Source organism: Mesoplodon densirostris, chromosome 19 (assembly GCF_025265405.1).
Source record: "Mesoplodon densirostris isolate mMesDen1 chromosome 19, mMesDen1 primary haplotype, whole genome shotgun sequence".
Lineage (NCBI taxonomy): Eukaryota > Metazoa > Chordata > Mammalia > Artiodactyla > Ziphiidae > Mesoplodon > Mesoplodon densirostris.
Window position 1 is genome coordinate 52,115,392 of NC_082679.1, and position 24,922 is coordinate 52,140,313.

The following is a 24,922-nucleotide window of genomic DNA, read 5'->3' on the forward strand; positions in this document are numbered from 1 at the left end:
TGAGCCTCATAAGGCAGCCTTCTCTTAGGACTCTGGTGGGCTTCAAAACCACTCCTTCTCCTTGGCTCTTTGGGCCTAGAGGTGGTAACAGTTCTACTGTGAACAACCCTGGGCAATTGCATCATCTCTTGTAGTTTCCCTACACCCCTTCCCCCCTTTTAAAAAGACCCTTTGTTAGACTGCCCTCACCTTATCCTCATGTGATTGTGTGATCATTTTCCTCTTGAGACTCTGGTATGTTTTTCCATCATAAAACCCTCTCTTCGCTGAACTCTCGCAAAACTTGATTTTTATCCCTTTGAAGGTACTGTTCTTTTGCAAATTACAGTATTTGCGTACATGTTATAAGTCTGTCCTTTACTGGAATCACTCAGTGAATGTTAAAAGAAAGGCTAAATGGCAAGGATACAAAGAAGAATATTATGCATCATTTAAGTTTTTCTTACATTTGTTGTTCTATAACTGTTATTTTAATATTAATACTAAAGTTCTTTCACATTAAGGGGAAAGTATACTTCTGAATCACTGAATTGTGGTGTCCGGTCTGTGTTGTCTGCAGAACTGGAACTCACGTCTCCTCTCCCCTTCCCCCTCCCACTAGTCGGGAATGTGTTCTTTTTTTTTTTTTTTTTTTTATTGGAGTATAATTGCTTTACAATGTTGCATTAGTTTCTGTTGTACGAGGAAGTGAATCAGCTATATGTGTACATATAGGAATGTGTTCTGATGATGTGTTTCCATGTGTGTTGCAGGCCCTTCTCTATAGAGCCATCTGTTGCAACTCTTAATGTAGGAGAGTCCATGCAACTGGAAGTGGATTTTGAGCCACAAACCGTGGGCAATCACAGCGAAAAGCTTATTGTGTATTATGACACAGGTATGTATTATTCTTTGTTAAAAGTTCTACATTTTAAGAAAGGTCAGATGGAAAACATGATGAGGCAAAACAGGAAATGGTTATTTTGGCTGCATTAGAGTAAGCTAAGACCCACAAGGTAAAGAACTAAAGACTGAATGCCTCCAGCAGAAATGATGCTGAGCCACATATAAATCCCACCTACCAGTTTTTCCTGTGCTTGAAAGCCTGAGAAATATAGGGCTCAGAAGGAATGGAAGAAACCCATACGCAGAAGTTACACTGGTAGATTGAGATTATTTATATGTAAATGGAAACTTGAAGGTAACATAATAACACATGGGTTTTCCATTTACTGCTGCATTTGTCTAACATTTAAAAAATACAAACCCGAGTTCAGAATGTTCTTGTGTGTGTCCTCTAACTGGGTGTAAGATCCGGTTACTTTAATCCTTAGAATATGCAAATGTCTTACTTAAACCTAGGACTTTGTCTATTGCTGCTAGCATTTTCTTGAAGGCCCCACCCAGGATAGTAATGAAAATTCACTTATTGTTTTTTCAAATATTTAATCTATGGTCATGTAGACTGCATGTACATTATGCAAGTCTCTGAAGTTGGTTTTCAAATTAATATTTATCACTACTATTTATTATTTCATGATTTTTCTCATTTCCTTCTCACTTCTTTTTTACCCATTTGTGTTGATTGACCCAGATTGTCTGCATCAGAAGGGCACTGTAGGGAGAAAACAGAAGTGCACAGTCAGGGAAAAAGCAACAAATGATACCTAGGTCATAGTTCAGAGTTGCTGAGTCTGTGGATGCTTATCTGAGCAGGATCCATCAAGCCCTTGCATAAGGACGTGTGGTTAAGTGGTCCTGGCTCCACACTGCCCAGCATAACAACAATTCATAATCAGTGGCACAGTCTATATTTATCTTTTAGTGTTGTCCACAATTCACTGGCTGCTAGTAAGAAAAACCTAACCTGGACTAGCTTAAGCAAAAGGGGGAAGTTTTGGCCCATGTAACCCAACAGTGGAAGATTAAAAGCACAGTACATAACCCACCAGGGATGTCAGTTTTTCAAAGTAGTGCCATTTTACATTCCCACCAGCAAAGCTTGGGAGTTCCAGTTGCTTCACACCCTCTCCTACCCATAGTGTTGTATTGTTCATTTTAGGTATACTGGTTGTATAAAGTGATGTCTTCTAGTGGTTTTAATTTTTATTTCTCTAATGATGAATGATGTTGAACACCTTTTCATGTGCTTGCTGGCTTTTCATATATCTTTTTAAATTAAGTGTTGAAGTCTTCTCATTTTTGAGTTGTTTTTCCTTTTATCATTAATTTGTAAGAGTACTTTACAACTTGTTATTCTGAATACTAGTCATTTGTCAAGTATATGTGTTGTTAATTTTCTCTACCAGTCTGTAGATTGCCTTTTCATTTCCTTAATGACATTTCTTGATGAGCTGACATTTTTACTTTTTATGAAATCTGTATTATCATCTTTTTTAAATGCAATAACTTTTTAAATTTTATTTATTTTTGGCTGCATTGGGTCTTTGTTGCTGCATGTGGGCTTCCTCTAGTTGTGGCGAGCGGGGGCTGGCTTCTCATTGCAGTGGCTTCTCTTGTTGCAGAGCACGGACTCTAGGCACGCGGGCTTCAGTAGTTGTGGCACGCGGGCTCAGTAGTTGTGGCGCACGGACTTAGTTGCCCCGCGGCACGTGGGATCTTCCCGGACCAAGGCTCAAACCTGTATCCCCTGCATTGGCAGGTGGATTCTTAACCACTGCATCACCAGGGAAGCCCTTTTTTCTTTCAAGATTAATGCTTTTTGCCTTCTTGCTAAGAAATCTTTGCCTTTTCCAAGATCATGAATATGTTCTCCTGTGTTTACTTTTAGAAGGGCAGTAGTTTTAGCTGCTAGTTTAAGTTAATGATTTGTCTTTGATTTCATTTTTGCATATGTGTCAGGTGCAGACCATGTTTCTTTTTTTTTTTCTCCATGTGGGTTATTGACTCGTCTCCATTCTTTTATCTTATTCTGGAATTCCAACTACTTTATTATTCTATTACTTACTCTACTATTAGTCTGTTATTTATTACTTTTAACCTCTATTTTATGTTTTCCATTTTTTTGTAGACTTCTCTGGATACTTTCTTCCTATCCATTGTCCCATTCAATAATTCCCTCTTCAGCGAAGACTCACCTGCTGAGTTTTAATTTTTCAATTATTATAATTATTTTAATTTCTGAAAGTTTTATTTGGTTCTTGTCAAATCTGATTGCTGTCTACTCTTTTATTTTTCATATTTCCCTTTTATTTCTTAAATATATTAAACATACTTATATTGCGTACGTGGTACAAACATATTAAGTCTGCTCATCTATTTATTTATTTTGCTGTGTGTTGTTTCTTATGGTTTTTTAATCATGGTATCTGTAGAGGAGGAAAAATGTCTTTTTCCTCTACCCATTTAGTTTTTTAAGATGGGTCCCCTGTAACAAAAGACAGATTAACAAGAGACGAACATAAAAATTTATTTAATGTAAGTTTTACATGGTATGGGAAGCTTCATAAGGAAATGAAGATCTGAAGAAGCAGTAAAATCTGAATTCCTTTATGCTGGTTCAATGAAGGATGGAGAGTTGTGGGGAAACGTGATAGGACAAAAAAATGACATGAGCTAAGGGTAGCAAACAGTAAGGCCTGTTTATTCAGGCTCCTCTTGATGTCCCTCTATATTTGAAGATACACATGCTTCTTTCTACCTGGTCTTGGAGGGCACCTCTCACGTGGCGGATCTGTGACCTGCTTCAGGGGAAGTTAAGAAAATCCCTCTTGCACCTGCCATTTCTTATGTTCCTTCAGCTTGAAATATTTAATATGCCAAGGTGCCATATTTTGTGGTAGTGCGTTCTGAACCCCATCATTATCTTATGCCTCTTTGTGTTTTGTAGTTTCTGGATTTAGCATCGTTACTTTGGGCGGGCCCTGGACTTTATGTCCTGTCCTAGGCACCCAATGCAATAGTTAAAACAGAAGTTCAAGGGTTAACAAAATCCACTAGGGCAAAAGACAACCTTGGCACTAGATTATTTCCTGGTATTCTTCACTTTGCTTTAATGTCCTTATTTTCCTGTCAGGTTAGTGATCAGTTTTAAAGTAGTTTGAAAGATGTTTTATTGAGTATTTTAGTTATTTCAATCTCCAGTTTAATGTGCTACTTAAAGCTGCTTTTAATGTATGTCTTTTTTCATATTATTCAGCAATACTTATGCAGCAGTTCATCCTTTCCCACTAGTTTGCAATCCTTTCTGTATATCACAAACACAGTTTATCCCTGCATGTAGTTAGGTTTTATTTAATTTCTCTCAGCAGCAGTTTTCTGGGTATAAGTCTTGAACATTTTGATTAGATTTATTCTTATATATTCATTCATCTTTGAGGATCCTGTAAGTGATTCTTCTATTACTTTTTAAATTGAGGTATGATTTAGGTATAAGATGCACAGATCTTAAATGTACAATTTGATTCATTTTGACAAATGTAAATACCTGTGTAACACATTCAAGATATAAAACATCTGTCACCTCACAAAGTTCCCTCATGCCCCTTTCCAGTCAATCCCTCCATCCGCCATCCCAGAGATTCTGATTTCTATCATCTTATATTAGTTTTGCTTGTTCTTGGAGTTCAGATAAATGTACTCATACAGTATATACTCTTTTGTGTCTGGTTTCTTTTATTCAACATAATGTTTTTCAAATTTATTTGTATTGTTGTGTGAATTGTGTTATCAATTCCCTTTTTACGCCTGAGCAGTATTCCACTGTTTGGTTATACATAGTTTATCCATTCTTCTGTTAATGTAACTGAATTGTTTGACGTTTTGGGCTATTATGAATAAAGCTGTAATAACAATTATTGTACAAGTTGTGTGTGTGTGTGTGTACGTATGCGTTTATTTCTCTTGGGTAAATATTTAGGAGTAGAATTGCTGGATCATAGAGTAGTTATATGCTTGACTTTATAAGAAACTTCCAAAAAGTTTTCTAAAGTGGTTGAAGCATTTTACATTCTCACCAGCAATGTTTAAGGGTTCTAGTTACTCCACATACTCACCAGCTCTTGGTCATGTAAGTGTTTTTTTAAAAATTGAAGTATAATTGACTTACAATATTAATATTAGTTTCAGGTGTACAACATAGTGATTTGATATTTTTATGTATTGCAAAATGATCACCATGGTAAGTCATGTGACCGTCTGTCACCATACAAAGTTATTACAGTATTATTGACTATATTCACTATATTGTACATTAATCCCTGTGACATTGGCTTTTTTATTTTTATTTTTTAAATTAATTTTTATTGGAATATAGTTTGTTTACAATGTTGTGTTAGTTCCTGCTATGTATAGTGAATCAACTATACGTATACATATGGTATATGTATACATATGCTATACGTATACATATATCCCCTCTTTTTTGGATTTCCTTCCCATTTAGGTCACCACAGAGCATTGAGTAGAGTTCCCTGTACTACATAGTAGGTTCTCATTAGTTATCTATTTTATACATAGTAGTGTGTATATGTCAATCCCATTCTCCCAATTCATCCCCCCTGCCCCCCCATATCCATACGTCTGTTCTCTACGTCTGTGTCTCTATATCTGTTTTGCAAATAAGTTCATCCATATCGTTTTTCTGGATTCCACATATAAGCGATATTATATGATATTTGTTTTTCTCTTTCTGACTTACTTCACTCTGTATGACAGACTCTAGGTCCATCCACATCTCTACAAATGACCCAATTTCATTCCTTTTTATGGCTGAGTAATAGTCCATTGTATATATATACCACATCTTTATCCATTCATCTGTCAATGGACATTTAGTTTGCTTCCATGTCCTGGCTATTATAAATAGTGCTGCAATGAACATAGGGTGCATGTGTCTTTTTGAATTACGTTTTTTTCAGGGTATATGCCCAGTAGTGGGACTGCTGGGTCATATGGTAGTTTTATTTTTAGTTTTTTAAGGAACCTCCATACTGTTCTCCATAGTGGCTGTATCTATTTGCATTCCCACCAACTGTGTAGGAGGGTTCCCTTTTCTCCACACCCTCTCCAGCATTTATTGTTTGTAGATATTTTGATGATGGCCATTCTGACCAGTGTGAGGTGATACCTTATCGTAGTTTTGATTTGCATTTCTCTAATAATTAGTGATGTTGAGCATCTTTTCATGTGTTTGTTGGCCATCTGTATATCTTCTTTGGAGACATGTCTATTTAGTTCTTCCACCCATTTTTTGATTGGGTTGTTTTTTTTGATACTGAGCTGCATGAGTTGTGACCTTGACTTTATAGCTGGAGGTTTGTACCTTTTAATCCTCTGTCCCTGTTTTGCCCATCTGTCCCCTCCCCTCTGGCAACCACCAGTTTGTTCTCTGTACCTTTGAGTCTATTTCTGTTTTGTTGTGTTTGTTCATTTGTTTTGTTTTAATTTGAGTCATTCTAGTGGAAGTGAAGTGGTATCTCTTCTGGTTTAAATTTGCATTTCCCTAATGACTTGTAATGTTGAGTAACTTTTCATGTGCTTCTTCTATTTTTATCTTCTACTCTCAGGTGTGTATTCAAGGTTTTTGCCCAATCTTTATTGTGTTATTTATCATTTTGTTATTGGCCTGTAGTTTTTGTATATTCTCCATACAAGTCTTTCAGAAATTATTATTGTTAATATTTTCTCACAATCAGTGGATTATCTTTCTAGTTTCTTAACAGGGTCTTTTCATTAGCAAAGTAATTTAATTTTGATGAAATACAGTTTGTCATTTTTTTCTTTTATAACGAGTGTGTTTTTTTCTAATTTTATTTTTTAAGTTTTTGTGAATATCAAAATTTGAATTTTATATGTTGATCATTTATCTACAGAGCTTGATAAATTTACTTATTAGCTCATGATTTATCTGTAGATGATATTGGATTTTGTTTATATACAATCAGTCATCTGCAAATAATCATAGTTTTCTTCTTTTTAAATTTTTAGCCTTTTGTTTCTTATTATTTCTTGCATAGGCTAGGCCTTCAGTACGGTGATCAATGGAAATGATGATAGTGAATGAACATCCTTTTCTTGTTCTCAGTCTCAGAGGGGAAGTGCTCAGTGTTTCATGAATTAGTATGATGACTTTAGTGGATAATCTTTATCAGATTAAGTGAATTCCCTTCTTTCTCTAGGTTTCTAAGACTTTCAATCTTGAATGTGTTTTGAATTTTATCAATTACTTCTGCTTTTGTTGAGATGATTATGTATTATTTCACTTTTATTCTTGTAATGCACAGATTGAATTTCAAATACTAAATCCCTGCTATATTCTGGGATAAATGTAAGTTTTAACCATTATCATTTTAATAAATCCCTGGGTTAGATTTTCTAATATTTTCTTTGAAAGTTTGGCATCCAAATTCATGAGAAAGATTGGCCTGCCTGTAATTTTGTTTTCATGAAATGCCTTTGTCTTTGGTCTGAAAAACAAATTGGTCTCATAAAACAAGTTGAGAATTATTCTCTTTTATTCTCTTTTAAAACTCTCTCTGGAAAAAAAATTTTTAAGATTCATGTTATTTCTTCCTTAAATGATTGAAAAATTCATTGTTCAAGCCATTCGGGTCTAGAGCCTTTTAAAAATGGATTCAGTTTCTTTAGTAGATATAGATCTACTGAGATGTTTCTATTTTTTCTTATGTAATTTTTAGTAAACTTTTTCAAAGAATTTTCCCATTTAATCTAAAATTTTAAATTTGCTGGTATAAAATTTGTTTATAATAACTATAATCTGTGTAATGTCTTTAGGACTTATAGTGATATCTCCTCTTTCATTATTGATATTGGTAATTTGTATCTTTTTATTTCTTGATCTGTATTGTTCAGGCTTTATTCAAAGAACCAACTCTTGATGATTTTCTCTGTTGTTCATTTCTTTTCAATATCATTGATTTCTACTCTTTATTATTTCATTCCTTCTACTTTCTGTAGGTTTAATTTGTTGTACTTTTTCTAAACCTTAGGAGAGATGCTTAGAGCACTGATTTTTAACCTTTCATCTTTTCTAATATATGCATTTAAGTCAATAACTTTTCCTCCAAACCTGACTGTATCTTCAGCCCATATGTTTTTATATGTTTCATTTACATTAATGCATAATTGACAGTATTTTAGAATTTCCATTTTTACTTCTTCTTTGATCCATGGGCTACTTAGCAGTGTGTTGCTTAGTATTTAAACATTTGGGAATTTTTCTAGTTTTCTTTTTGTTATTGATTTCCAGTTGAGTTCCACTAGTGACAGAAAACAAATTCTGTATGATTTTTATCTTTGAAAATAGTTGAGACTTACATTATAGCCAAGAATGTGTTCCATTTTGGTAAATGAGCCCTGTGTACTTGAAAAGAGTACAAGTTCCTCAAATATCGATTAGGTCAAGTTTGTTAATAATCATATTGTTCAGTCTGTATCTCTACTAATGTTTTTCTTCTTATTTTATTAGTTATTGGAAGATGTCATTAAAATCCACAACTATGATTGTGAATTTTCTATTTCTCTTTTTTGGTGATATCAGTTTTCATTTAATATGTTTTGAGGCTATGATGCTTGGTGTATATACATTTAGGTTTGTTATAACTTACTGTTGAATTAACTATTTTATCATTATGAAATGTTTCTCAATCATTTATAAGATTTCTGACATCAAAGACTGCTTGATCTGTTATTTGTTTAGTACAGCAGCTTTCTTTTGATTAGTGTGTACGTAGTATATTCTATTCATCCTTTTTCTTTCAACTTTTCGGTGTCCTCATATTTAAAGTGTGACACTTGGAAGTATCACCAGGTTGTTTTTTAATCCAGTCTGAGAATCTTTACCTTTTAGTAGTACTCTTCAGTCCTTTTATGTTGAATTCAATTTCTGATATATTTGAGTTTGAATCTTCTGTTTGACTGTGAAGTAACTGTTACCTTTATGGGAAAATTATTAGCTGAATTTCAACAAAGGCCTTTGTGTTATTAGTGTTACTAGTGGATGAAAGTGAAAAAAATATGAGTGTTAATACAGTCAGTGATATATTTCTTCCATCTGGATCTCCATGTCTTTGTGAGGTATCATTTTTTGTTTACGTCAGCCCCTAAAATGAAGTATTGGAAAAATTTGTGGCCTTAGAATTACCTTTTTCAGATGATTATATCACAACATTTTAAACCAGGAGTTTAAAAAAGAATGAAGGTTAGTCAATGTTTTAGCTCTCACTGAAATAATTAATTGTTGGTAAATTGGTAAATATATCAAATAAATTATCTTTAAAATATTATCATCATCCTTTTTTAATATTTTTGGTTGTATTTTTAATACAATTGACATGTGACTATTCTAGTATATGGGTATAATTTATAAACAAACAAGTTTATATATGTTGGGGGTATAATGTCAAAATATTTTACTTGGTTGAGTTTTGAGACCAACAGGCTTAGATTGCCCATGGATCAATAGAATCAAAACTTGAAAGAAGACTTCAGTGATAATCTAGTCCTTAGATTTGTTTGCATGTGTAAAACTGAAGCCCTAAGAAATTAAGTGGTTTGCCCATGACTCATATAACTAGTCAGAAGCACAGTTAGAACCCATGCTCAGGGACTTCCCTGGTGGCACAGTGGTTAAGAATCTGCCTGCCAATGCAGGGGTTATGGGTTTGATCCCTGGTTCAGGAAGATCCCACATGCCGTGGAGCAGTTAAGCCTGTGTGCCACAACTACTGAGCCTGCGCTCTAGAGCTGGTGTGCCACAACTACTGAAGCCCGCACACCTAGAGCCCATGCTGTGCAACAAGAGAGGCCACTGCAATGAGAAGCCCGCACGCCACAATGAAGAGTAGCCCCTGCTTGCCACAGCTAGAGAAAGCCCGTGCACGGCAACAAAGACCCAACGTAGCCAAAAAAATAAATTAAAAAAAAAATAAAGAACCCACGCTCAGACTCTCAACTCATGTGTAGTGCTTTTTTCTCTATAGTGGATCATCTCCCTAATCTCTCGTATTACTACATGTGCATTTTTACTCCCTTAATCTGTTGACTTTGAAATGCAGCTACGTTCTCCCAGTGGCCCTCAATCTGGATTTTACTTTTATGGAAATATTTGGATTGACACCCATACTTACATTTATAGTCCTGTGCTAAAGGAAATGAGTATTTGTGTATTAAAATTTAATCATGCATGGAAAAGTTGATTTCCATACCCTGAGGTGCTGGTGTCACATTTGATTTATGAATAAAGTCATTTTCTAAAGATTGCAGATAGAGGTAAACTGTCTTGTAGCATTTTTCCTTACATGAAATGAACTGCTGATAAGGATATGCTTTCATCTTTATTGTTCCTTATCAATGACCAGGACCTATAACCTTTCATTAGTGAAAAACATTAATGACTACCTAAACCCAGTTAATCACAGAGCTTTTCCAAGCAGCCTTGACCATTGGCTTCTCATTTCACTAAATAAGCATCTTACTGAACTTTCTGCAGCTGTTTGAAGTATGAATTGATTTGAGGAGGGAAATTTAGCATCGGTTTTTCTTCATACTTCTTCAATGTTCCAGAAGGAGGAACATTGATACTCCTCAACAGGAAGTACTCAATCACATTTCTAACAGTTGTGTTTATGCCCTTCCATTGCTGGTTCTCCACTGGATATCTTCTTGATTAAATGCAGCTGGGAGATTTTGCTTTCTTGACAACTGGAGTTTGAAGCGGAGCTCTAGTAATTAAGGAGGTCAAGTGTAAATTTCACCAATATCTAATACTTTACTCATTAGCATTTTCCTAACCAGAACTCTCCCCTCCTTTTCTCCTGTGTATGCCCTTCTGTAGTAAAATCAAGCTTATTCAAGCAATCGATTTTACCCCAGGAATGATTTAGTTCCCTTTTTATTATAGTCTAAAACTTTCAGAGAAAGAGCTGAAGTAACTTGGTACCTTTTACAAACGAATCCGTCCAGAAGAGATTAAGAATACAATTTCTCAAGGCTACATTGATAACAGTGAAACAAAACAAAAACCAAACTAAAACAAAATCAGAACGAGTAAATTAGTTCTATCATTTCATTAAAACTGAGAGGTGAAAATATTGGAGATAATAAATGGTTCGTTGCTTAAGTTTTACACTTTTCAACCGGGTATTGAGGAACTTTATATAATCTAAGAGTTCAAGGAAAAATTAGTATTTAGAATAGGCTTTAAAAAAAGACATTCTTACTGAAATTTCAGTTACTTGAATGAGCACTAGAAGTAGGAGCATAGCAGTGTTTTTTCTTTAATACCAGGTGAAGTTGCTGTCACTTAGAGGTGACATTAACTACTGGTATAATTAGGAAATAGAGCTAATGTACTTATTCAGTATTTTTTTTTAAGTATTAGGTCTCTTACTGAAGGGCAGATATTTCAATTCAGGGACCAGAAGTTGGCAAATAGGCTCTTTTCCCCAAAGGTGTGATGATGTATTATTATTAAATATACAAGCAATCATAATATTAGTACTTCACAGAGCAGCTTTATGGTCAATTATATATTTTACTCTAATAAACTGTGAAGAAATTCTTTTTTTCCTCCTAAAGGCTAATAAACAAGTACCAAAATATAATATAGTAATTGAGCATGATATGATATCTTGCAGATGAAACTGTTAAGTAATATGTATCTGAATATACCCATGCAAATTTACTTGTATGAGCTTTGTGTCGATTGTGCAATTATTACAATGAATTACAAACATGTACCATTATAATTACAAAAGCTAGGAAAACATAGTTGTCGTAAAAGACCCAAATGTTTTTTAAATGGCTTTAGAGCCAATGCAAATATTCCTTGACCTAGTTTTCTTTTCTTTGTCTGTTATTCAACAGTTTAGGATAGGGAATGGCAGAAGTTAGGATATACTGATGGTCAGAGATTGTTTAGGGAGGTGGAATGTTTTCGAAAATTACATAACAAGTGAAGACTCTCAAATTATTAGGTGTTAGTACTTAAAGGGACATTAGAGCCCATCTCTGTAACTCCCTTCATTTTTTTTTTAAGTTGAGAAATTTTTATTTATTTATTATTTATTAAAAAAATTTTTTTTATTAGTTTCTGCTTTATAACAAAGTGAATCAGTCACACATATACATCTGTTCCCACATCCCTTCCCTCATGCATCTCCCTCCCTCCCACCCCTCCAGGCGGTCACAAAGCACCGAGCTGATCTGGCTGCCTCCCACTATCTATCCACCCTACGTTTGGTAGTGTATATATGTCCATGCCTCTCCCTCGCTTTGTCACAGCTTAACTGAGGCCCAGAGGTTTAAATGACTATACACCGAAGTACAGGTCTTTGGCCCCCTCTGAGGCCAGCATGCTTTCTATAATCCTAAACTGCTTTCTGTGCAGATTAAGAATACCGATTTTGGCATTGCCACTGGTGTGCTGGCTAAGCCCAGTCAAGTTGCTTAATTTGTTTCCTGAACCCTTTAGAGAAGGAGCACTTCCAAAGAAGTTTGATTTAGCAATTCACTTGAGTGGTGAATTTGACCCTGCTGTGACCGGGAGATGAGAAACACTCTTTGCATCAACTTGCTAGTTCCCTAGAGAATCTATGGCTCTACTCATATATTTTATTTACTGTGTCCTCCGTTGTCTGAAAATAACTGAAACCACAGTATGAAATGTATTGTGTATATAACTAGCTTCACATTTTCTGGGTAAAATTAGTTTTGTTCATATTTGTTTTTGCTTGACTGATAGTAGCAAAACTTGCAAGAAGTAATGAGACCTTCCACAAAATGTGTCTTTACTAAAACATAATAAATGACTGTGGCTAACCTCATCTACAGGGACTGCAGAATTCAACCTCAGAAACTGAAAAGAAACTATAGTGGTAACTGGCACTTCAAGGGCACAGAAAATACTAATGATGAGGCACAGCAACTTCATCCATTTTCGCAGGCATAATACCCTTTCCATCCTGTCAGTCGTCTAAATAGCCGGGGAGAGGGACCCTATGTAAGATTGTCTTCATGAAAGTGGGTGTGAAAAGCAAGTTCTTCAACAGCTATGGGGGAAGACAAGAGTTATTGCTTCCTTCACTTTGTGACCTGATGACTTTTGGAAGATCGTAGTGAAAAAATCAATATTAAATGGTTCTTGAAAAGAAGACAGTGGCTCTTGTTATATTTCTGGGAAGGAACGTTTTGCAGTGTGCAACTCAAATTGAAGACATTAGTCTCTCTGACCCCTAGATTTTTATGAAATAAGTAAGCCCTTGAATCCTTTTCCTTGATTAGTTTTTTAAACAATGAAATATTTCAAATACGTGCAAAGGCACAGAAATAAGGTAATCAACAGCCATTGTATTTTAACACATCTCAACATTTTGCTATATACGTTTCTTTCCGATGTTTTATTTTATGGATAATTAAATTGATTATAGATTTGGAGTGGCTTTGTTATTCTTTCCTGATTTAACTCCCATGTATTAATCCTCAGGGGAGCTGTATTGGGTGCATTTTAATGCCATTCCTACATATTTACTTATCCATAAACAATACATACCATTGTCTTGAATAGTTTTAAACTTCACATAAATGGTATTATACTGTATATACCATTTCCCATCTTGAGTTTTTCATTCAGCATTATGTTTTAAGGATTTTAACACGTGGATATATAGCTGTGATTCATTTTAACTAATGCGACACACTCCAGCATGTGAAAATACTGTAATTTATCTATTCTCCTATTAAATATTAGGATGTTCCTAGTTTTTTGCAATTACAAACCATGCTGCAGTGAGTGTCTTTGTATATGTCCTGTGTAGCTGTGTGAGATTGTCCTTAGGGATAAAGAGCTAGAAGTGAAATGGCAGAGTTATAAGGCAAATGTATCTTGAGCTTTACTGGATACTAAATTGATTGGTCAAGTGGTTGTACCAATCTGTATTTCCATCAGTAGTATATGAAAATTCTTGTTTTTCTATGTGCTTGCCAATATACTGCCAAAACAGCATTGTCAAACGCTTTGATATTGGTTAATCTGATGGTTATGAAATGGTATTTTATTCTATTTTTATTTATTTCATTTCTCTCATTACTAGTGCTATCTAGCACCTTTACATGTTTTCTGGATGCCCTATAGTCCTTTTAACATTAAAGTTTTGGATGAGTAATGTAATCATATGGTCAAAAATTAAAGCAATATTGAAAGGTGCTATTTCCATCCTACCTCATTCACCTGACCCTTCCTTCATTTTATTGCTTTCTTGTATATCTTTCTAGTGCTTTTATACAAATAGATGCAAACGTGAATGTATATTCTTACTTTCCCACCTTACACAAAAATAACATACTATGTAAATGGTTCTAAACTTTGCTTTTTACACTTAATCATATATATTGGGGATCTTTCCATATTACTGGGTACTTTCTTACACCTGCACAGTATTCTGCTTCTAGGTGTAGCACAGATTATGTAACCAGCCTTCTCTTGATGAGCGCTCTGGCCTTTTCCACTCTATTGTTACTAAGAACAATGCTGTAATGAATACCCTTCATCGTGTTCTGACTTATCTATAGGATAAATTCCTAGAAGTGGGCCATAGGATAGTTTTATAATTTTGATAGATATTTTGATCTGTGCCACCAAATTCACTCCATGGACTAGGGAAGAATAGTACCATTTTGCAGTCCCACAGGGTGTATAAGAGTGCCTTCTCCCCACAGTCTTGACTATAAATTATGATCTAAAACTTTTGTTTTACAGTCTGATGGGGGGAAACGGTATATAAATACATCTTTAGTTGTGTTTCTTTTATTATGAGTTGATGCTCAAATTGAGCATCTTTTAATACATATAGGGGGCCTTTATATTTCTTTTTTTGCAACTCTATCCCATTCTTCTATTGGATTGTCTTAATGATTTCTAAGAGCTATTTATGTAAGGGTGATTTAGTCTCCTTGTCTAAGATATGAATTAAGTATTTTACCTAGTTTTCTTTTGTTTTTGCTTATGACTTTTTGTGCCATGCAGAATTTCTTTTTTCATTTTTATGTAATCAAATTTCTTAATTTTTTAGGAGGGATCTGGATTTTGAGCCACAGTTAGAAAACTTTCCCCCTGAAAGCAGTGAAGAAGTTTTTCTGTGTACTCTTCTACTTTTGCAGTTTCATATTGAACATTTAAATATTTTATTCACTTGGCTTTATCTGATGTTAAATGTGAGGTATATTTTTCCATATGGTTACCAAGTTGTTCCAACAGCCATTTTTTAAACAACAAAGTTTCTCAATACACCAATGATTCAAGATGCTGCCTTTATAATATAATGAATTCCAATGTGTATTTGGGTCTTTTTTGACTTTTTATTCTATTCCATTGATCTGTCTCTTTATGCTGTCTTAATTACTTATACTATATTTTAATTCTATCAGTTCCTATTTTATTGAGTTTTTAAATAAAAAATATATTTTGAATTTTGTCAAATTCCTTTTCAGCATCAATGGAGAAGATCATATAATTTTTCATCTTAGATATATTCTATATCAGTAGGGTTTCTAATAGTGAGCCATCTTCACACTCCTGAAATAATGTCCACTTGATTGTGAAGTCTCATTCTTTTAATGTGCTCATGAATTATGATTGCTAATTTTTTATTTAGGATTTTACATTAATATCTGTAAGTGTAATCGGCCTATATCTTGGCCTAGTTATTTTATCTTTGTCAGGTTTTGATAACAATGTTATACTGAAAATACATATTGGAAATTAAAAAATAATCATGTTAGTTTACCAGTAGAATAGACAGAGCAGAAGACAGGATTAGTGAACCTGAAGACAGGTCAACAGGAAATACCCAAACTGAAGCACAGAGAGAAACAAAGAATGGGAGTGAGATGTGGTAGGGAGAAACAAAACAGAAAAAGCCATGTAGGACACAGTCAAAAGGTCAACATACATTTAATTTGAGTCTTAGAAGTAGGGTAAAGAATGGGGTAAAAAGATATTTAAGAGATAATGGCTGAGAATTTTCCAAAAATGATGAATGACATTAATCCATGGTTTAATGGATTAACAAATCCATCAATTAACAAATCCATTTAATTAAACAAAGCTCAGCAAACCCTTAGTGATACAAATACTGCTGAAAACCAAAGCAAAGGGAATATCATAAAAGTAGCTAGAGAAAGAAAGACACATTACCTTAAAAGGGACACTAATAATACTGATGGAAAACTTTTCAGCTGAAATTATGGAAGCCAGATGATAGTAAAATGGCATTATGCAAGTGCTGAAAAGAAAAAAGACTAATTCAGAATGCTTTACCCATTGAAAATATCCTTTAAAAGTGAAGACAAAAACAAAGACATTTGTAGACCAAAAAAATGCTGAAAAACTATAGAATTCTTAGTTGGCATTGTTTTCCCCTTCATCATTTTGAAGAAGCCATCCTATTGTTTTTTTAGTTTCCATTATTTCAGTTGAAAAGTTAGCTGTAATCCTAACCATGGGTCCTCTGAAGATAATCTTTTTCCCTTTGGCTGCTTTTAGTATTTTCTCTTTGTCTTTGATTTTCTTTAGTTTCACTGCAATATATTTATGTATGAATTTCTTTTAATTTATCCCAGTTGATGTTCATTGCACTTTTTGAATTGTAAACTGATGTCGTTAATCAATCCTGGAAAACTCTTAACCATCATCTCTTGAAATACTGTCTTTGCTTCATTATCTCTTTCCTTTTCTTCTGAGCTTTCAGTTAAACACTTCTACACCTTCTCACTTAATCTGCCTCATCTTTTACCCATTCATTTTGCATTTCCATTTATTTTTTAATTCTTCATATTGCCTTTTGTATTTTCTGAGCCATTTCACTATTTTTTAAGAAAATTGATAACATCTTATTGAGTATATTCTTAGAGTTTTAAAAAATTTCAGTTGTTTTATTTTATTTCTATTAGAGCCTAGAGTGTAGCTCTTTTTCAGATTTTCTAGATCTTTTTAAAATTTCCTATTCCTTGGATAGAGCTTCAGGTTCATCCTTTGTTTCTTTAAACTACTAAGCATAGTTGGTTCTAGTATCTGATTCTTTGTGGGTCTACTTCTGTTTTTCTTGTATATGCAGGCTCTAACATACGGAGTTTTGTTTCTTTGCATGCCTGATTATGTTTGGCTTTTTAAAAAAAAATGTTGAACAATTTGAAACTTTGGGTGCAGGTACCTTACTCCAAAGAGAAGTGGGTTCCTTTTTCCAGGTTTCTGAAGGCAAAACTAGTCCATGACCACCAAATTCAAGGCTCAAAGTTCTCTGAAAGACTTAGGTAATGCCAGCATAATATTTAACTCTGAACTAGGGCTAGTCTACTTCCCATTTACCCTCATTTTGAGGGCACAGTCCTTTGAGGAGCAGCTTATTGTGGGGACATCCTTTTTTTTGCCTTAACCTCCCCCTTTGGTTGTCAGGCTTAGGGCTTTGATTTCTATCTCTCTTGACCCCACAAGAATGATAGCTTCTTTGATGAATGATCAAAGAAGGATATAACACACACACGTGTGTGTGTGTGTATAAAATCAATTAATACATGAAAAAATGTTTAACATCATCTGTAATTAAGAATATGCAATTTAAAGCAGCAAGTTTTCGCTCATCAGACTGTTAAATTTAACTCATCAAAAAGCTTAAAAGTTGACAAGAGTGCATACCTTTATTTGGGAAGGAAGTACATGAAAATATTAACAATTCTTACCTCTAAAAAGCAGGCCTGGGATTGAGTGAAGGAGAGGAAGATGTTTTCTTTTCATGGTATATGCTCTTATAGTACTTAAAGTTTTTACTTCATGTACATATTTTTTAATAAAAATTTAAAATGCCTAGATACTTACTTTAAAATATATTTATTTATTTATTTATTGGCTGCATTGGGTTTTCGTTGCTGGGCACGGGCTTTCTCTAGTTGCGGCAAGCGGGGGCTATTCTTTTTTTTTTTTTTTTTTTTTTTTGTGGTATGCGGGCCTCTCACTGCTGTGGCCTCCCCCGTTGCGGAGCACAGGCTCCGGATGCGCAGGCTCCGGATGCGCAGGCCCAGCGGCCATGGCTCACGGGCCCAGCCGCTCCGCGGCACACGGGATCCTCCCAGACCGGGGCACGAACCCGTATCCCCTGCATCGGCAGGCGGACTCTCAACCACTGCGCCACCAGGGAGGCCCCCGGGGCTATTCTTCATTGTGGTGCGCAGGCTTCTCATTGCGGTGGCTTCTCTTGTTGCGGAGCACGGGCTCTAGGCATGCGGGCTTCAGTAGTTGTGGCACGTGGGCTCAGTAGTTGTGGCTCACAAGCTCTAGAGCTCAGGCTCAGTAGTTGTGGTGCATGGGCTTAGTTGCTCTGTGGCATGAGGGATCTTCCCAGACCAGGGCTTGAACCCGTGTCCTCTGCATTGGCAGGTGGATTCTTAACCACTGCGCCACCAGGGAAGTCCCCTAGATACTTACTTTTTATTTAAACTTTGGGGAAGATTTTGCTGTGTTCAAAGTGATTGGGCCTAGAAAACATTTGTACTGTGTAAAGGGTTATCAATTTACTAAGTGGTGCTCAGTTCATGTAGTCATGAATATAGCAGAAATATTTGCTAAAAAATAAAGTCCAAGTGATTAGGCTTTCTGGTTCTGATTAAAATGGTAGCAGCACAGATCAACAGAACATTGATGATATTTAAGTATTTCCTTTTTCTACTTTGACGTCAGACTGAAGCACCTGCTGTGACATTGCAGAGATCAGATAGAATAGTTTGTAGCTTTGTGTCTTCTTGGAAGTCCCAGGGGCCTCATTTATATACCTAGAATCAAGGCAATTGGTGCATCCTGAATGAAGTCAAGGACTTAAATTACTATGCTGAATAAAGGTGTTCTTAACATTAAAAAAATTAAAAATTTAAACATAACTTTTGTCTTTCTGTTTTTCTTTCTATGTAACCACTATCCAGAGATAGTGTTGTTTTGTTTTAATTGCTGTTCTTTAGGAATGTGGTTCCCTTTTTTTTTCTTTGAGTTTAAACTGTCATTTATTATTTTTTTTAACATCTTTTTTGGAGTATAATTGTTTTACAATGTTGTGGTAATTTCTGCTGTATAACAAAGTGAATCAGCTATATCTATGCATATATCCCTATATTCCCTCCCTCTAGCGTCTCCCTCCCGCCCTCCCTAGGGATGTGGTTCCTTTTAAATATTCGGTTTTCTATTAATGAAGTTATTAATGCTTCCTTCCTGATCCCCTTTGTTTGGACTTAGATCCTCTCATGCTGAGCAGCTCTTCCCAGATGTACTGGGTGCAGTTAATTTAAGAAATCCAGTTCATGCTTGCAATAAAGATGAGGCTAATGGTTATAATTCTACAACTCAGGTGCCCTCATGGTCAGGTTGTCGGATTTTAAACTACTACAAAGAAGAAAGAGACTGGTAGCACTCACCACAACAATTCATATTTTATGCATTTTTTACAATAACCAAGCAAGATAGTTATTCTCTATAACTGTACCAAACATAACATTTCAGGTTTCTGATCATGTCTGATCTCTAACTGATGCGGGGAGGTGGGGGGGTAGTATGAAATGTCTAATGCTTGTGCTATATTCCCTAATGTCACCTTGGGGGAAAAATATCCTAGTAGCATAGTTCTAGAATAAATCTCAAAGTGTATTTATACTTTGTTAATTTCTAGGTGAAAAAGTGTTTATATCTCTGTATGGAGCTGCTATAGATGTGAATATAAGGCTGGACAAGAATTCCTTGATCCTTGAGAAAACTTACCTATCTCTGGCCAATCAGCGAACTCTAACTATTCACAACCGCAGTAACATCATTGCCCATTTCCAATGGAAGATATTTGCTACCCAGGAAGAAGAAGACCAAGAAAAGTATAGGTTTGTAAGAAAAATCACTATCTATACGCTATCTATATAATTTGGGGGAACATGAAACTTAGTTATGAAAATTCTGTGACTTCTGTGGTAAGTTTCTAACTCACTCAGTGTCCAATTTATTATAACCTGGGTCCAGTGTACAATGCTCGTTTTTCATTTAAAGAACTGGAGCTGAGCTGTGTGGAACACAGCCTTGTCCATCCTCAGTTAATCTTATCCCAGTTATAATTGACCAGTAGCTAAACTCCTGGATTTTAAAGACCAAATACATCATTCTTCACTATTCTCTCAAAACTAATCTACGTGTCTTTATTTCTTTTCATAACCCTAACTAGATCGATCACTTTTCATAGGGTTTCTAAAAATAATCTCTTTTGGATTGGGATCAATGTGGCCTTTTTTTTTTTTTTTTTTCCTTCAGTGAAAAGGTACTTTCAGAAAATATGAAGAATGGGGGAAAAGAGGGCTTAGATATAATGGCTTTTATATTTTCCGTTTTAGTAGCATTTGCAATCCCTGCTAACCATATAATTTAATAGTGATTTCTTGTTGGTATCTTTAATCTACTGCTTTTTAAAATGATACTTCAGGCAGTGGAGAAAACTAATAAAATGGAAAACCAAACTGTTTTAATTAATCTCATCACTGTTAAATTTTGAATATTTCTTTTTACTGAATCTATCCTTGATTCCTTTAATTCCATTTGCAATTTTATCTCCTTCCATCCTCCCTGAATTAGCTCTTTTGCTGCTTTCATTGGAATTTATTTCAGCCTTTTTTATTTGTCTCTCCATTTTCATTAAAGATTAGCCCTGGGAAACTTCAAAGCTTTGTTTAAAACCAAGTTAGTATGTGATAAAAATAAAAGTCTTAGGTCTAGGGAAACCAGGCAGAAATCCCCCAGTGTGCTGTCCCTAATTGAATCAGAAGGAGCTGTGACAGTGATAGGACACAGTGGACCAGAAGCTTTATCATTCAGACAATGAGCTTTAATCACCAGATTGCCACTGTGCCATCTTTAAAAAGTAATAAAAGAAAAGCCTTTCCTGCCTAAAAACTTCATTTTGCCTCATGGTATAGATACCAGTAGTTTAAAAAGGCAAGAGGAGACTACTCATCCATGGTTTCATCTGTCCTGATTCTTCAGCTGACACGTATGTACCAACAATCAGAATGGTCCAGGCATGTTTAAAGATAAGATAGGAAAGCAGGTACAAATAAAGAAACAGCAATAAAAGTAGTGTTTCAATATCCTACTTGTGCTGTGGGCATAATCTATTGGGGAGAATGAGTATATACTATCAGAGGGAAAGCCAGCTTTAATTTCAACTATGTCTTTGTGTTTGACCAAATGTATAGCACGTGATTGATGCCATGCCTATGTCCAAAAAGTATTTATGGAAGTTAATTTCAACAGTGAAACTCAGGAAAAATTCAAACCAGTTGCTATCAGAAATGCTTAAGGTATAGAGAATATAATTTCAAACACACGTGGGTGGGCTTTCGCCCCCCCCCACTTCACCTTCTCCAACACTCATGGCTCTATCTCTGATATTATCCTTGAGTCTTATTCTTCCTTTTCTCTTGCATTGTCTTTCTTTCACTGTCTCTCTTGCTCTTTCTATTAGTTCCCCTAGCAGTTTTTTTTGTAGCAAGGGAACAATATTGAAGAGTACTTTCATAACCATAATTGGAAGCCCAATTTTATCATCTTGGATCATGCCTCTCCCTTAAACAATGAAGTTGAAGAGTGACTTCAGATGGCTAAAAAGAATACCTTGGGCTTCCCTGGTGGTGCAGTGGTTGAGAATCTGCCTGCCAATGCAGGGGACATGGGTTCGAGCCCTGGTCTGGGAAGATCCCACATGCCGCGGAGCAACTGGGCCCGTGAGCCACAACTACTGAGCCTGCGCAATTGGAGCCTGTGCTCCGCAACAAGAGAGGCCGCGATAGTGAGAGGCCAGCGCACTGCAATGAAGAGTGGCCCCTGCTCACTGCAACTACAGAAAGCCCTCACACAGAAACGAAGACCCAACACAGCAAAGATAAATAAATAAATAAATAAATTTAAAAAAAAAAAAAAAAAGAATACCTTGCTGTGTGTGGGTGACACACAGTGACATAACTCATGTTTCTGCAAACTGGATTGGTTGATCTAAGTGAAGAGTCTATTGAATATTCTGTCCCACCCCTCTCCCTACCCCTCTCTTAGGGCCAGATGCCTAATCTCTTATTTGACCAGGTGTGTCTTCTCTCCCGTGCCTCTCTTGTTTCTTGGTACATTCCCAAGCGTGCCACAAGTTTCATATTATTAGCCATGGATTCTTGTCCTGGATGTAACCAGCCATGAAACGCCCATCCTTTCAGAAAGTAAAGCAAAGAAAGAGGTTTGCTCTTTACTGAACATTTGGTTCCTGTCTTTGGATAGCTGCCCCTTTGGTGGGTGGCTGTGCTCTTGCTGTGGGTGGAGGCCCTCTCCTCCTCCCTGTCACAAACCCTTAGGTTGTCTCTTAGGCTCACATCAGTGGCAGATAAAGCAGAATGTTCTTGGATAGCTTTCTTGTGGGCAGAGTTTTGCTCATCACTGAGAAGCAGCAGTGAGCTCTTTAGCTAATGGTATAAACTCTCTCTTGAGCTCCCCAGCAAGGCCAGTGCAGGAATCCCTGGAATAATCTTTTTGTGTGTGTGTGGTACGTGGGCCTCTCACTGCTGTGGCCTCTCCCGTTGCGGAGCACAGGATCCGGACGCGCAGGCTCAGCGGCCATGGCTCACAGGCCCAGCCGCTCCATGGCATGTGGGATCTTCCCGGACCGGGGCACGAACCTGTGTCCCCTGCATTGGCAGGCGGACTCTCAACCACTGCGCCACCAGGGAAGACCCCCTGGAATAATCTTTTTAATGTTTGACTCTCCTGCTCCTAATGGTGAGCAACCTCTTCCTTTTCTCCTCTTCCTTCAGCAGCCTCTGTAGTTAACGTGTAGAACAAAAGGTCCACATTTGTCCTGAACTTGGAACAGAGATGATCTAAATGGGCTCATGTATACTTTGAGAGATTAAAGTTTCCCTTTGCAGCACCCAAATGACCTAAGATTTTAAAAGTTCAGTGTATATTTTTAAGTGAGACTCAAGAGCCTGCCCACTGCTTTCCAGTTATAACATGGCTTAAAACTCATCCCAAGGCATTCAGCTACAGGGGTTGCTCCATGGTGGTTTCAAGAATTCTAATTGCTTTAGTATTATGGATGTCCTCAAGACCCTATTCCAGCCATCATGGTTTCTTGTTCTCCAGCCTCTTAATGATGTTCCTGAGCAAAGACTTGGACGTCTCTTCTCCCAGTGGGGGAATTTCAGCCCTACTGAGCCCTATTCCTTTCTGGCAGTTTATAATTTCCATTCTAGGAAGGATGACTTCCTCTCTGCCTACCAAAACACGTTGGTACAAACCTTAGGACACATGTCCAGATTTGGGGACCTCGGGCTAATCTCAGGCTCCAGACTCTGACAATGAAGATGTTACTTCCCCTAGGAAGAAGTTCTGGGCTTAAAATTTTTTTCAATTTTTTTTAAACCTTAGGAATCAGATATAAGAACCTTTAAAAATTATCTTCTAGGTCTCTCTTAGGAATCAGATATAAGAACCTTTAAAACTTATCTTTTAGGTCTCTCCTGATACTTTTCTGGGAGTTGCAGAAATTAATCTCTTCAAAAACTGGTGCTGAATTCTTTCCTCCTTACTTCTTCTGTCTTGGCCTGAGGGTTTATAAAACATCCTACAAGATTCTTTCATCCTCATTTTCATCACAGTTTATATAATATTCAGAGACTCGGCATGGGCATTTGAGGATTTCTGCTCCCTATTTCTCCATCAAGGTCATGGCCATTGTCTCAATAGCAACTGCTCTAATTCTAGATCTGCTCTGTGCAAGAACTGTAGAATCCTCAATGGAGCCCCCCCCACAAAGTGATCAGCATGGATGTGTTCCAGAACATTCCAGTGTTGGAAATGACATTTTTCTCTAAATAAATCAGTTTTATTTGAGCTTTGAGCCTGCCACCCAGGCTCCAACTTAATCTCAGTTGTGGTTGGGGAGCCCTTCCCTTTCCTAATCATAAAAGAATCTGAAGACTTGAGTGGTACCTGATAAACAGGAAGAGGACCTCTAGGCCTCCTTTTATAACAGGCATCACAGAGTTGCTGTGTGTCCAGGGTCACACAGTCCATCTGAAGGTGGATGGCTCCATCCTTTCCTTGCCAGGTTTGGACATGGGAGTATTTCTGCCAACGATGATGGCCAAGGTTCTTAGTTTTTAATCTCCTCAGCATCCAGTTATCACCTCTTGGGGGTGTTGTAAAGGAGCAGGGTGCAGGTCTCTAGGACCTCAAGATGAGGGGCAGTACTAGTTCAATGCTACTGTACTTGAGACACAAGTGTTCCCCATTGAGTATAGTCCATTAGCTGGACTGTAGTTGATTCCTGAAGGTGATGGGTATTCGGGCTAGCAGACCATTTGCAAAATGGGTTAAATCCATGGTTTTACTGAAAGAGAAGGTTGATGTGATATTACACTCTCTGGTGAGAGGTCTCTTGGTCTGTAAAACAGAATCACCTCTGAGTGTAAGAGACCATGAGTATCAGCACAACAAGATAGCAAAACAATAGCCTGAGGTATATAGAAGTCCTTGTTGGAGTCAGCCCAGCTTAAGGTGGTATTGCACGTTCCCTTCTTAGACTCTCAGCCGTGGCTCTAATTCTGCATAGAGGGCAAAGAGGATGACATCTGGTGTCCCCCCCGCCTCCCCGTGCATTATACAGCTGTCACTGATTCAAGAGCCCCAACAGCCTGGGAGAAGAGCATCATTTGGGAATTTTTGTTTTGTCCTCTTTTGTTTTCTGGTGTAAGGGCTGAGTTAATCATACTCCTCAATTCATAGAGCATTATCATCCTTGGTCCACATAAAGCATTTTATCCCCACACCCCATTTCCATTAACCCCCCTAAGTAAATATAATGTATATGACTCCCATTATTTATTTAACCAATACTTCAATCCGTTA

At 36.5% G+C, this 24,922-nt stretch overlaps 1 protein-coding gene across 1 annotated transcript in view; it reads left to right on the forward strand.

Annotated features, from left to right (window-relative positions):
• HYDIN (HYDIN axonemal central pair apparatus protein) overlaps positions 1–24,922 on the forward strand; it is a 445,256-nt gene that overhangs the window by 126,856 nt on the left and 293,478 nt on the right. Inside the window, exons 8-9 of the mRNA XM_060083501.1 lie at positions 753–877; positions 19,665–19,866. Coding sequence (XP_059939484.1) covers positions 753–877; positions 19,665–19,866 — 327 coding nt within the window. The remainder of the gene's footprint in view (positions 1–752; positions 878–19,664; positions 19,867–24,922) is intronic.